Below are 14,418 nucleotides of genomic sequence, written 5' to 3'. Positions count from 1 at the left end.
GAAAAACCTGGATTATTAAACCAGGTATTGTACTTGTTGCTGTGATGGCTGAGTTTGCCAAATGGGCTTTGTGATTGAGATGACAACTATTACCAGGTTGCTAGCTATTGTGACAGTGAAAAATTCTGGTAGCAACTCTAGGTTTGTTTAACCAAGCTTTTAGAGGATTGCCTCATTTATGATTGATGGCTGCGCCAAACAACAAACACTGGCAGCTTCCACACTGCTTGTCTCCACTGCGGCTCTTCTCACAAAACAGCTAAATTTTAGAATTTAAGATCTGAAATATTTTCTAAATTAAAGAAAATAATATCACACCAAACAATAAGTTGATGTTTGGATCAGCCCTTTATCTCTTGTATACATTTTTAAAAATTTGATTTTTTGTTCACACCCTCCAAAGTGTCTGGGCCAGAGCTGAGATACAACCAGACAATCCTAGACAGCCCTACAGCATAGACTATCGAAAATGAGTTTTATCAGCTGAGCAAAAAGTTGTTGCTGTCCATGCTCAGTAAGCCTGTTCGATATTCATTTCTTTTTATATATCGCGATATCACGAAAAAATATCCCGATATCCAATATTATCATGATGACATCATGTTCCAATCCTTTATGCAAAACTTCAAAAAGAAAAAACTTGAGAGAAACTGAAACAAAAACTCTTCTTATACACTGCCAGTGTTTCCACTGGTGACAGTGGAAATGCCTCATCTCCTCCAGGTCCTTAGTTTTGTTTTGTTTTTCCACCACTGCCACTGCAATGATCATACTTTTTACAAAGGTCTGTGAAGTGTTATTGGGATTTTCTTTCACCTCTGCTTTGGGGACGTCTCAGAAATCACAAGGAAATTTCATCCAATTGCAGAATTTGTTATACAGTTTACAGAGACTGACAACCAATTGAAGTGGTAATTACGTCAATGTAGCAGTTTACCACGACTTCTGATACGAATTCATCGATGTGACACGCTGATTTTTGGCTAAAAATTTCTTCAATATTTTCAGAAATTCTAAAATGTAACCGAGAATAGGTTAAAAAATCTGTTACACTGGTTTTATAGAAGGGACGTATTTCATTACGCATGTACATGTAAGTACTAGTAGAGATCGTATAGAATATGGGTAAGGTTTTTCATGAAAAGTTTGCCAACTAGCAACATGTAAATATTTTTTTTCGTTCTTTAAAATGGCAGGCTTATTCTTTTTAAGCATAATTATGATCACTAATCATACTGAATCAATTCCAACAGATAGAAGTATCAGAATAAATACAATAAAAACCAACACTTAAAAACACTAGAAACAAAAAAAATCAATTACAATAACCTACCTCTTCTTCAGATAAAACTCCCGCTCTCATGAAGAACGTGTAGTAGCGATTCGCTTCTAATGGCCTGTTATGAAATCCATTGATGAATTGCTCATCCCCAATGGTGAAGGGCTCAGACAGCTCATGTGCCAAGAGTTTAGCCGTGATGTAAGGAAGTAACTTAGTGGTGGTCCGACGTCTGCGTACTGACTTATCTCTCTGATTGTAAGAATTGGTGGCAGATAAAAGGTCCTCCATTGAATACTCGCTGGGAAGACTTTTTGGAAGACTAGGACCATCGAGAGGAACAACCACAATCAGAACATAGCTGTGAATTGCAACAAATAAACAGAAACTTACAAGTCATCCATGCTAATGTCAGAAAGGGCCCTACATGTTCCTGAACTGAATTAAAAAAGAACTTTTTGGCTAAAAATAAACAAGATAGTAATGCCACCTATGAAAATCTAATTTAAAAAGCTTAACCACTTGCTGCCGGGTGGATTTTTCTTGAGCAAGACAAGATGCCGGCTCATTTTCAAGATTTCCCGTTTTCAAAGTTCTTCAAAAATTCATCATTTCATTTAATGGCCGTTAATACCAAAAAGAAGAACTCCTTGGGCACTATTCTAAAGCTGACAGGCAAGACTCGTTTGTTCCCGAAACTGGCACAGTGCACTGCTGACCTCTTTTCAATAGGGGCCAGATTAGCGTGCAGCAATGTTGTGTGGCTCATCCCTGCGGTGGTGGAGAGCTTTTGTCCCTGGTGGTAATCTGCTCGCTCTAAATGCCTCAAACCTTGTATACTGTTTCAAAACAAGGCTGGATTTTTCTCCACTATTGAGAGCGAAAAAATGTCAGTAATGCCCAGCAGCTCAGTCTTTTGTGCTGAGCACAGTCTTTTGTTATAAGGCCCAACTCTTTTGTCCCAGTTCCGGGCTCCCTGGCTCTACATATAAAGCCTATGTGCTCGAAAATGGGTCGCCCGGCAGGAAGTGGTTCAAACAAGATCAACCACAAAGCACACAGCATGTCTCCAAACAAAATGAAGCCTTGTGATGTGTGTGTCTGCAAGACCGATCAAATTGTGTGTTTTGTTGATGAAATGTGGGTAGAAAAGCTTTCTTTTGTGAGCAGAGGAAGACAGCCTAAATTTTCTTGTGAAGTCTTGATAATTCTTTTTGAAGTGCTGCTTCACAATCTTGTGCAAAATTGTTCCCATTTTGATTTCTACAAAATGTGACCATATCCGTGTTTGCAATGGACTTTTTCTGTGGGTTTTACTGAGAGATACATATAGTCAAATAAACAATGGTCACATGTGACCACTGCTCACACTTGGGCTTTTTTCACAAAAAATTTTTTTACCCAGACTGTGGCAGAAGTAACCGAGCTGGCAATGCAGTGACTTATGAGGGCACGTTGTGTGACCTTTCTGCATTTCATTTCGTTCTTAAACATAATGTTACCATCCTCATTATCATCTGGAAATGGTACACTCTCAACACCATTTAGTCTCCCAACAGTGTCAATAATAATTGCGGCCATGATTGCAAACAAAAGAGAATAAAACTTACTGAAATATTTCCCACAAGCTACACCACGGCAAAAAGTGCTGTGCGCATGGGTACAAGTAGTTTCCCTGTATGAGGCATACCACTTTGCTCAGGCCAAATGTACGCTCTAATGGGCCACTTTGCCATGCTTTTAGCGACTTGCGCTGTCAGCACTGGACTTTCCATTTTGGAAAAAGTGTCTTGGAAAGTTTTCCTGGGCAGAAATTGGCCGGTAAAAAATGACTGCATGGCTCAAAAAAGTAACTAAGAGGAAAATGTCCTGGGATGTCTGCACTGGACTTAAAAAGGGAAAAACTAGCCATCATCTTGGTAAGTTTGACCAAAAAAGTCCAAAGCAAGCACGGCTTTTGTCACAAGTCTATCTTATACAGGTCACTTTGACTAAAACTAAAATGTACAACAAAAGAAATCAGAAAAACAAGCACAAAAAGTTAGCTATCTCTATTGAACATAAGGTAATTGCTGAGCTAATGCATGCATTTGAAGAATAATCCACTAGTTTTTATTGCTTTTTATACCAAACATTCACTGTATTCACTCACTGTATGGGACCACCCCTTGAATCTAGTGGTGGGATGGTAATAGTCAATGTTGAAGCTGTGATTAATGTCTTGTTAACTTCTAGAATGGGCACATGAGCAGGAGCTGCAGTAAGAAATTAACAAGATACATTTCAATGCAATTTGAATGTACTCCAGAAAAAGACAAAAAGGCTGAAAACAGCCACATTAAAGCATTAATAATTGAAGTTTTCTCCAGGACCTATATTCAATGTAAATTTATGTTCATGTATGGTTTTTATTACATTTGACCTTTGTCTTCTTTTCATGTGTAATATTAATAAAAATGGTGAAGTTTTGCTTTTCTACTTTTATGTTTAAGCAGTAAACAACAATACATCTTAAAATGGGGACAAAATCCCCATTTCTCCAGGCAATTCAAATGTGAGGTGACCTGCTCTACAAAATGTTTTGGAATAAGGATTTTGGGTCAACACTTCCTGTAAAAAAGACAGGTGCATGTTTAGAGGAATACTACTGGAGACTAACACCGTTGAAAGTACATGTAGGTTCATATCTATTATCAAATTTAAATGATCAGACTGGAAGTAAGGGTCAAGCAATTCTGCGTACATGAAAAGAAATAGAAACCAACTATTACTCCATCACTTAGTGCAAACAGCAATATATGCAATGTTATGGTTGATTTAATGTGGAATTTTGAAAAATAGACAAAATTAAATTAGTAAGCGCTTGTAATCTGACACCTGATGACGTCACCATGATGTAATTTCTGTAGAACATTTTTGACATAGACTTTCATTAAAATAACTGATTGACCCAGTGGCCCAAAAGAGCTTTCAAAAACATGTACAACACAAATAGGGAAAAATTAAATATTCAAAATTCCATAATAAATCAGGTGATGACATCATTATGACGTCATGATTCGGCACACATCTTTGGATGAATAAATATGTGCAAGGTTTGCAGGGAAGTGACAAAACAGAAGGGTCAAAAGTTGTGTGTAGAATGACCCCTGTGTTATGCCTATAGGCAAAAAGTAAAAAAAAAAAAACATGAAGAACTAACACTAGAGGTCATCTCTGTTTGCAAACAGAACAGAGGGCTTTTTCACAATCCTTTTCTAATTTGAATAATGTAGCGAAAGTGCGACTTAGTTTAATTTAAAGGATTGGTCGATTTAGGGGAGTCCCCCAGTGAGTAATGTCACGGGGAGAGTCATGTGGACAGTGTGTGCAGCATTGTGATTGGCTGCATGCTGTCCAGCCGTGCCGTGTACACGAGGGAGTATGTGCGCAGGCAGTGCAGTGAAGAGAAGCCATAAGGTAAGCAGTCTTTGATCTTACTGAGTGCAGATTGTGTATGGTTGATGCGTGGAACGAGATATTTCGCACGTGAAGTAGAGGCTTCACAGGTGCGTTGCGTCAATCAAAAGTTGGTGAGCGTATACTGAGAGTCAAGAGCGGCGTTGGTGTTCACGGCTCAGGTGAATAATGGTGAACTGGGACCGACCACCCGCAGCTGTAGTAAACCACACACGCACTCAAGTAAACCACACATGCATTTAAATAGGCTCCACTGCGCGTTGTACATTAGCATCGTAGTAAACCAGTACATGCAGTAAGGTGGTCAGCATTATACAAAAGTTAGTCAACCACACATTGGTCAACATTGCACTTGTGCTACTCAACCATACGACGAATTTAATAAGTCATTAAAGGGTCCCACTTGAGTCCACATTCATTATCATTTTACTGCCTTTGTTTTTGTTGTACAATAAACCAGAATTGCCTTGTATGTTTCGAAACTAGGTGTCCAGTCGCAATCATGTTGGTGACTTATTTAGAAGGTTCAGCAATCAATTCCTTCGGCGGTACATTTCCACCCAAACGGGCCTGCATCCCTTTGCAAGGTTTTAACACAATCAGACATGTAAAATACAAAACATTATTATTATCACAAAAAGAGAGAAAGGTTTTACTGTGGCACTTGCCACAAAGAACATGTTGGCTGGACGACAGCTTTCTAACGTGCAAGAATTTTCGGTAAGCAAAGAATATGAGTCTTACTTGTCAATTTAGAAAGGATGATTTTTGACTGAATAAGCTTATATTTACTTATCTTAAGAGGTACTTACAAATTTTATTATCAAAAAGGAATCTTTGGAAATCCAGAAACGAAGTTGGGAGGCAGTGTCAACATTGGCCCGTCCAATGTCAATAAAAATTCATGATCACGAAACTCCACTGCCACGGATTCCTTTTCCAAAAAATATAATAAACTTTCAGGAAACAATGTTTGAAGACATTCTTTCAGTTTACTTTATGTCCTGGCAGTAGCTGCCCATAAATATAATGTTGCTGTGGTCATGTACATGTAGATCAAAAAGATTATGGAGCTCACACAACATGCTCGTGGCTAACGTTTGCAGCACTGGCGCATGCTCTTTTTTCGAGGCCATTTTTCTCAGAAGTAGTTTTGATCTCAGCGATGTTTCCCGTCATCTTTTTGGAGCGGAGTTGCCTATGAGTATAAATAAGGTATCACTGGAAAGCCAGTTCATTTCTCTTTATTCTCATATGTATATCTCAAAAAGTCATAAATGAGGATCTTTCCTCATTATGCCATGGCAAGTCACAAATGATAGAGACTGTGCCCCATGTTGGCCATTATTTCATTGTACTTGTGATTTTCCACAGCTGTGAGTTATTATCAACAGTGCTAAATGTTTCTTCCATATAAAGTAAATTTGTCATGTTAGGGAGAATTGCAAAGGAACTTCAGGAGCCAAGGAAGAAGTTTGGTTTGCCTGCATGTTTGGGACAGAGGTGTTCGTCGTAGTGGCATTTGGAACCAAAATCTATTTGGACAGACTTCAGTTGTTAGGCGCGTGAGGTCAAAATACAGACGGTTTAGAAACAGTTCAACGGTTGGTGTTAATCCCCCTTCATTCCGTTCGTGTTTTGGTGTGGGACAGTTCAACGGTTTGAAAAGAACCGTCTGCCCTGAACTGTCTAGCTTCACGAGCAACCCTGACAACAATGGAATTTGTGGCTTACACAGCCATTGTAGCGGCGTAAAACTGTTATAGCGCCCTCTTTCGGGTGATTAGTGAAATGCACCATTCGCTTCTTCCACTCGATGATCCACTACGTACATGAGCGACATCTTTCCTTTCATTAAGTAAACCCCCAGGAATCCAACAGTTGGTAAGACAAAGGAATTCTCCCATATTATGTGTCAGAAAGAGATATTAGATTAAGCCTAAGGGTCATCTGGGGAACAAGGGTTAATTTGGGAGGAATAATGGGACGTTGTAACGCTAGTAAATTATGAAGGGCCGTTATTACTGGGTTCATGTATTACCCTACTGCTTGGATTTACATGTACATATACTTATATCATAAGTCACATGGTCATTTGGCATTTACACAGTAAGACAGTTTATGGGGGCACATAGTAAGGGTAAATTTATTCATAGGGATCAATCAACTGTTTCTTTATTTCATCATAATGGATTTTGACTAAGGTTTATGGACATGTATTGCTACATAAGGTGTACTTCTATTTTCTTTATCCATTGTAGCGAACCGCTGACTTGGGACTTGGAATGGGCTGCCATCATTAAGGGTAGCAAATAAACAGTTCACGTTCAAGTTCTGGAGAGAGCTGTTTCCACGGGCCAAGTTTTTCATCAGTGTGTTCACACTTGCGTTTCTTGTGTAATTTAAGAGGTTACAGCCATAGTTGTGAACAATAGATCCCATCCAAGGAGAACTTCAGTGGCCCGGTCAGTCTTCCTAGGCTGGCCGTAAGGATTAGTGGTTAACACCTTATGATAGAGACGCAAAATCAACTACATACTAGGCTACAGACATTTCTCTAGCTTCAGAAACATTTGAGTGGGTTTTTCATGACAAAAAGACATAGAAACAAGATCATTGTTCGTCTTTAAGCATTTTTTAGACTGGAAAATAAATACATTTATACGGGAGTGACGGGGAATGCCAAACACGGTTGACTCATTTACTGCCTGATCTATCGCCTCTGAAAAGAAATATCCACAGAGACACAATATGAATTTATTTTGAACTTCAGTCACGCGTACCATATTCTTTGACGGTAATAAAAAAGTCCAAACTCCGCATCAAATATTGCTGCAAGTATGTGTCAAGGTTCGGTTCCGTTCAAACAGGGCTAAGAAATTTTTTGCCAAACTTCGGATTGGTTGGGGTTCGGACATGTACACACATGTGCATGTACAATGCACACTGAGACATTGAAAGGCTCTGTACGAACGTGTCACGTATATGTAGGCCTATATAGTATTTCTGTGTATAAAATTGTAAATCTCCTATCTCTCCCCATCCACGAGCAAACTTCTAAACTGTTTCCCCAGAGTTTGTTTTAGAGTACATTCCATTTAAAGTTACCGCTGGAGGTGTGACAGTTTCTGACCGTGTTTTGCTGACCAGAAGTGGTTGTGTTCGGAACACGATTGACTCAACAAAACGATTGTAAGATATGTGCTAATAGAAAAACCAGAATGCTCAAATAGGACTTTCCTACTTCACTACAGAATATAAAATTAACAAAAATTTCGAGCGAATTGTGTTTTGGGTTATTTTTGCGAAATAGACTCAACTACAAAAAGGGCTTTCGTTGCATATCTGAGTAGGAACCTTTCCAAAGACGGAGTGCACGTGACCAAAGGGGTAATTTTCCACCAGCGTCTTTTGGAGGGATAGCAGCATTTTGTTATTTGAGATCTGGCCAAATTCCATTACAACGCATTTGCACTACGATCAAACCCTTCATGGTCAAATGAAAGGCAAGTTAGGCTACTGCGCGAAAAAAATTCTCCTCGCGCGCTGCGCTGCAGCACAGCATGCACCGAACCGCTTGGCAAAATTTTCACCTGAGGATGCCTTGGATCAAGCGCGAGTCCGACTGCGATCAGCATCCAATCAAAAGTCGTTTTGCACCGCCATTTATGAGACAATTGAGACAAACCCCAGAGATTAGTATAAAACCTGACATGTTTGTTTTCCAACATGAATTTTGTGCAGCCACAAAGTATACAAAGAGTACAAAAGAATCGTACGTACAAAACATATTGCAATGTGCACGCATGTACTATTGACTTCCAGAAAAAACATGTATTCTTATGTATCCTGCAGCCACGAAGTGGAAAGCGCATAGTTCGCATACGTGTCTTCCTCGATCCTACACATGAAAACCTACAAGTGCGCAATGCTGAGTCCCAGCTTGTACAAACGGGCCAAAAAAAAAAAGTTTTATCTGTAACTACATGTTGGCGAACAGAACACTATGTCATCAGGTAAATGCTATTTCAAGTTAGTATAATCTATTCTGCTGGTATAGGTGTGTATTTGACTCATGATACCAAGACAAAATATCAAGATTACAGGGTATCAAGACCTAAAAAGACTGGTCTGGAAACCGACAGCACAACACAACTACTCAATACACATGTTTCATCAGGAAGTTAAAACAGTCTGCTGATCTAAATCCTCCTGCGGAGCTGCGAAGTAAAGAGCTATTGTTATGACTCATCCACCAGACCGCAGAATTATACGATGCGGTAATGCGATATGCTGTCCATTGCTTACTGGAAACAACAGAGTGCAAGGTGTACTCGCCGCAACCGTTTGGCCAGCCTCGCTGAAGCATTTGTCCATTCGATGTTGACCATCGGTGGGGCTTAGCGTTTACAAAGCGTTGAACGCTTTCAAAAGCATTTGTATTTTGACCTCACGCCTTAGTACTATATGGTTTCCTGCAACTTTGTTACACAATCTGAACAGGCTGTGCATCAACTTCAGATGTGGCAGCCAGTTTTCAAACTGTCTCAGGCAAGTTGGCCTTAATCTGATTTGAAGGTTTCCATGGTGTATATAAACAAAGCGAGTCATTTGCAGAAACATCATGTAGCATATGAACTATCTGTGAGTGAGGCTCTAGAGGAACCGGCTTCATTCAATATTTCGGACAGTGCACTCTTTCTGTTATCTGACAATGGGAAAGAGCACACACACTGTCTGAAACACTGAGTAAAACCAGCTCTTTTCAATGCCACACACACTCACAAAGAGAGAGTTCATCTACCACATTGAGTAACAACAAATTGGCTTTATTACGTATAGTACTGCGTTGTAATAACATTTGCCATGAGCTACCTATCTGAATGTTTTATCCAAGTATGCGTTCACCTTTCAATAAGACACTGAAAGCAAATGAAGACATTATCCAGAGGACAGAAAAACATACCTGCCCGCCTTGTGTGTACTAATACAGTGGCCGGAGGACTACTACTACTCTTGGTAACAGCTGTGATGTTGAACTGGTACTCCATGTTTGGTTTCAAACCAGAAATCACGAAAATTCTCTCTCTGTTTGGTACATCAATAGGAAGACCTTCATGAGTGTATTCTGGATGCTCCTCCTTCGCCTGAGGACTTGTGGCATAAACAATCTGTAGAATAAAGCACAAAATGAATTGTGTGGCGACCTCTGCCAAGTTTTACTTAAGGTACACTTAAACAGAGGTAATGTAACCATACATATATATAAATCAAACCTTGACTTCCAGTTGGTACAATAAGATATTTTATGAATCATCTTGACATTGCTAAAATACAACAGGGGGTCATGATTACACGTAAGTTGTATTGGTTACATCATTCATCCCTTGTCATGTTTAAATCAAGCCCAAGACAAAGGGGAATATATATCTACCATGCATGAATACGAGATGGCATATTACATAGTTTACAGTAGCAAGGATATCCCTTTGGTGGGAAAAAATGCATGTGAGCATGTGCCTATGCATATTTGGAGCAGGCAGCACTGAGCACAGTATGAACATGTACATGGGTCATTCCATCGGGTTGGGGAACAAAGTGTGACGTACATGTAATAGTGAAATTTAAAAGTGTTCAAAAAGTTCATCTACATGTATCACAGTTTTCAGACAGTAAAAAATTAGTATTTTAAACACAAAACAATCAAATATTGTGTACACACAATCAGTCAGTGCACCATATATTGACGGCTGTCACATAAAGTGCAGATGTAACATTGACGCCAAATTTAATACTTTTAACAGTATGCAGTTTTTAAGTTGAACAATTTTTGTGCACATATATGCTGCTAAGTGATCCCTTCAGGAGACCTCAGACTTGACAAAAAAATGAGACAAGACGAATGTATTTGCTCAGGTATGATTTGAACAAAAGTGCTATTTGTATTTTTAAAAGTTGGGCCATGAACACAACCATCTCAGAGAATGCAAGTGACAAGCTGTATTCAAATTAGGCGCCATCGAAAAATCGACTAAACGTTCTTCGGCGGTTTGTTGGCGTTCTCAGTGATCAGTCAGTCATTGTCAAGGAGGGCGAGAATCCGCGGATTGGACAGCGGTGTGCGCTCTTGCATGGCTAAGTTTAATGAGCAGGGCTGGCCGTGAGCCTTTGTCGTCGCAACAATGGATGCGATGAAACATGACCAACCTCATGAATACAGATGGAGGGACGCAGAATGTCCGTCCTTTAACCACTTGCTGCCAGGTGGATTTTTCTTGAGCAAGACAAGATGCTGGGTCATTTTCAAAATTTTCCATTTTCAAAATTCTTCAAAAAATCATCATTCAAAAAGTTCTTACTTGCACTTTATTTCCTCTGTAGGTTCGTCTCTTGATTTTTTACCCTTTATAATAGTCACCCTTAACGTTATTGGTCCACATTATTTTGCCATTATTGGATATAAATCAACCATTGTTAAATCTTTTTGAAAGAAATCAGGAAAAAATTGAAAGCCATTCAACGAGACACCCAATCTAACAATTGTTGACATGGTGGTACTGTTGCTACATGATGTGGCTCCAAAATCAGCACCGTGATTGGTCCACAAAACTGTTGGGGCATTCCAGACATCGCAACTGGCCAATCTACACCTACAGGAAGACCCAAAACGATATCTTGTTGGTTGCCTTTTGTAAAGATTTAATGGTTTCCTCGATCGTTTAGTCTTTCCCCAAGACCCCAGTAATAAAAGGCAGAACGTGTCCTCTTTATGGTAAGCGTTCTGTTTAGCCAAAAGTCCAAAACCGTGGAAGGGTGCTCTACATAAATAATCACTGACGCCTGAACTAAGACTGGTATCCTGAGAGCCGCAAGCCTGCATTAAGTTCCCACACTTTTTCCTTGGCATTGGCCCAAATCTGCTATAAACGACTGTTTGCCGAGTATAGTTTGAACATGTTAAAGGCAAAATGGAGCCTGAAAACTGGTTTTAAAGGGCTTGGTTATGTAGTCTTGTCGTGCTCCTCAGTAAAACTTTTGTGCTGCAAACAAACCGTGGAAGCGAACCGAAAATCGAACATGGCACTTTCAAACCAAACCAAACTTGAGGAGAAAAGCCAACACACCACGAAAAATGGATAATGAGTTTGACGAATTTGACACCGCACACCTCGCCACAAGTGCATGTTTGGACATACGATGGCCCTCATCACATGATTGTTGTAAAATGAAGGTGGTGAGAATTCACTAATAATTGACAGAGAAGATGCAACGTGCAGCATTTCCGTGGCTGGATGATGAATTCTGAGTGCTTGCCCCACAATTATCTCCTTCCCGGCCCGAGCTCAAAAGAGGAGTTTGGAGCGTTGCGTCATGACTGTGTGATTTGCTGATCAAAAATGTTATGAACTACTAGTGTGTAATATCCACACTTGAATCATATCCAAACACTTCCTTTGAAAATTACGGTTTAATGCTGAATAAGTGTAGAAAGTTATGGATTTACAGTAAACTATAACATTAAACGGTGGCGTAAGCCGACATTAGTATCTTTACCCTCATCCTACTAAAAAGGAAATCTCTTGGTGCTCCCATCAAAACGTACAATAATGTAACAGAAACTTGGCATTTTTGGAATAATTACAGGCGGTTTTCGGTTTCAGGGCCCACGACGGGACGACTGTGCCACAATGCACAAAGCTTTTAAAACAGTGACAGATGCCAAACATAAAGTGTTTTTTCTCGTGGACAATGGCGTACTTGGCAGCCAAATAAGCCTGATTGTCATAGGAAAAAACAAATGGCCAATACAGTCATGCTGCCACTCTGTCAAAGTTCTTACATAGGCCTGAAGTACTATGTGGCTGTACATCGTTGATGTCATTGGAGAAGAGACAAACGGAAAACAGGTCTACACTGTCCAGAGTCAAATCAAGTGTTATTTAAAATGAAGTTTGTCTGCCATCTCTGGATAAATATTCAATTATCTACCATATGAATACAATATTCATGGCACAATATTAATCGGCCGAAAAAAGTCTCTGAGCTGGCTGGCGTGTCAATGCAATTCCGCTAATATTTCCATGTCAAATAACAAAGGTCAGATGTAACAGGGACACAAAAAAGTCAAACTTTTGGACCCCTAATTGGAATTACCTATGTACATACATAGCAAACTCAACCACACGTGGGTTTATCAACAGTGCAGGGCAAAATTTACACACATTTTCTTCTTTAATTATCTGGAATTCTGGTACATGAATCAGTTTTTACTAAACTAAGAAATTCTTCATTAGAAACTGAACTTATTACAGTGATTCTGGTTGACAATTTATTTTTCACTTGATCCTTTTTATGCACAAAAAGCTTTAGAAGCAACCCAGAACTGGTGGAACTGAACAAGGAATAGTGCTGTCGTCACTTTAGTCAATCCTATCATTCTCATTAAAAGTTTTAGTTTTTAAAATAATTTTGTATTATCTCACAGACACAAGGGTGGCTACTGACAACAGCTTCACTGGAATCTGAGGCCTCTTCAAGATACAATCAGATTCCTGAACTAGGAAAATGACTCTATTCTTGTAATTTGAGATCATTTTCTTCCTCTACGCCAAACCAAACACAACCAAAATTGACCAGGTCAAGTTTTAATTCTAACGTGAATAACAAATGTACCATGTACACGTACATTTTTCTAATAAAGAAATGCCAAACAATCACCAGAAAGCCATAAGGGGTTCATTGTACCATGGCCAATTGGCTTAATGCATGGAGCTGATCTTTTACCAGGGAATATGGGCAATTTACAATAGTGCACCTCCAAGAGTTTATAATGCGTCAACCAATCACAGTGCAGGAAATCTGTTGATCCTTTCCAAACGCACACTGGGTCGACAGATTTCGTGCACTGTGATTGGTCAACGCATTGCAAACTCTTGGAGGTGCAATATTGTGAAACGCACATATCAGAAAATGTTTCTCAGTCTGGATTAGCACCACGAATAAGTTGCAGTTTTTGATTGTGTGGTAATTGGCTTGATGCTCGATAGATTTTTATGAAGGTCGGCACGGATTAAGAATCATGCACGGTGCAGATTGAGACACTTTGATTGCCATGTATAAATATATTGTGTCACTGGCAACGATGTTGCTGTGGTGAGCTTTTCTCTTTGTGCTGTTCTGCCAACTTGATCAGACACATGTGACCCCGCTCTGTAAAAATGAGTCACAAGCCTCTGGAACTAATTTTGAGTTGTACTTTGTATTAGATTGAGGAATTTGAGCTCTTTCTTTTGATGTGTCACTCAGTTTGGTACAATGAAAATGGATGTTGTGTAGATGTTAAAATCTTGACGATTCCTGTGCAATATTCTTTAAAAGGCTTTTGACTCAATCAATGAAAACCATGATTTTTTAACATTTTGTGATGTACTTAGTGGAAAAAACATGGTTTGCAAGGATCTACCCAAAGAGCCCACTCATCTGGATATTGTGGCACAAAAGCATACACTACAAAAGTGGCTCTGGAGAAGTGACTCATTTTTCACAGAGCGAGTCACATATAGCAATGTCATATGAGATCACACTCAAAAAGCACAAACCTGAATAAAACAGGATTTCACTTTTGGGAGTTCAGCCCTGAGCTGAAGTGCATCCCCAATCAGTTAAAGAAAGACAAGTGG

At 39.5% G+C, this 14,418-nt stretch overlaps 1 protein-coding gene across 1 annotated transcript in view; it reads right to left on the bottom strand.

The window, feature by feature from the left end:
• Window positions 1-14,418, bottom strand: part of LOC110980159 (receptor-type tyrosine-protein phosphatase F-like) — a 213,498-nt gene that overhangs the window by 89,895 nt on the left and 109,185 nt on the right. The window contains exons 18-20 of the mRNA XM_022236540.2: window positions 9,705-9,909; window positions 3,432-3,534; window positions 1,334-1,640 (exon numbers count right to left, since the gene is read on the bottom strand). Coding sequence (XP_022092232.1) covers window positions 1,334-1,640; window positions 3,432-3,534; window positions 9,705-9,909 — 615 coding nt within the window. The remainder of the gene's footprint in view (window positions 1-1,333; window positions 1,641-3,431; window positions 3,535-9,704; window positions 9,910-14,418) is intronic.

This window comes from Acanthaster planci, linkage group LG12 (assembly GCF_054643075.1).
Source record: "Acanthaster planci isolate LZ-2023a linkage group LG12, COTS_SCS, whole genome shotgun sequence".
In the NCBI taxonomy this organism is placed as follows: Eukaryota; Metazoa; Echinodermata; class Asteroidea; order Valvatida; family Acanthasteridae; genus Acanthaster; species Acanthaster planci.
The sequence above is the reverse complement of the archived record's forward strand: the minus strand, read 5'-3'. Positions and strand labels throughout refer to the sequence as shown.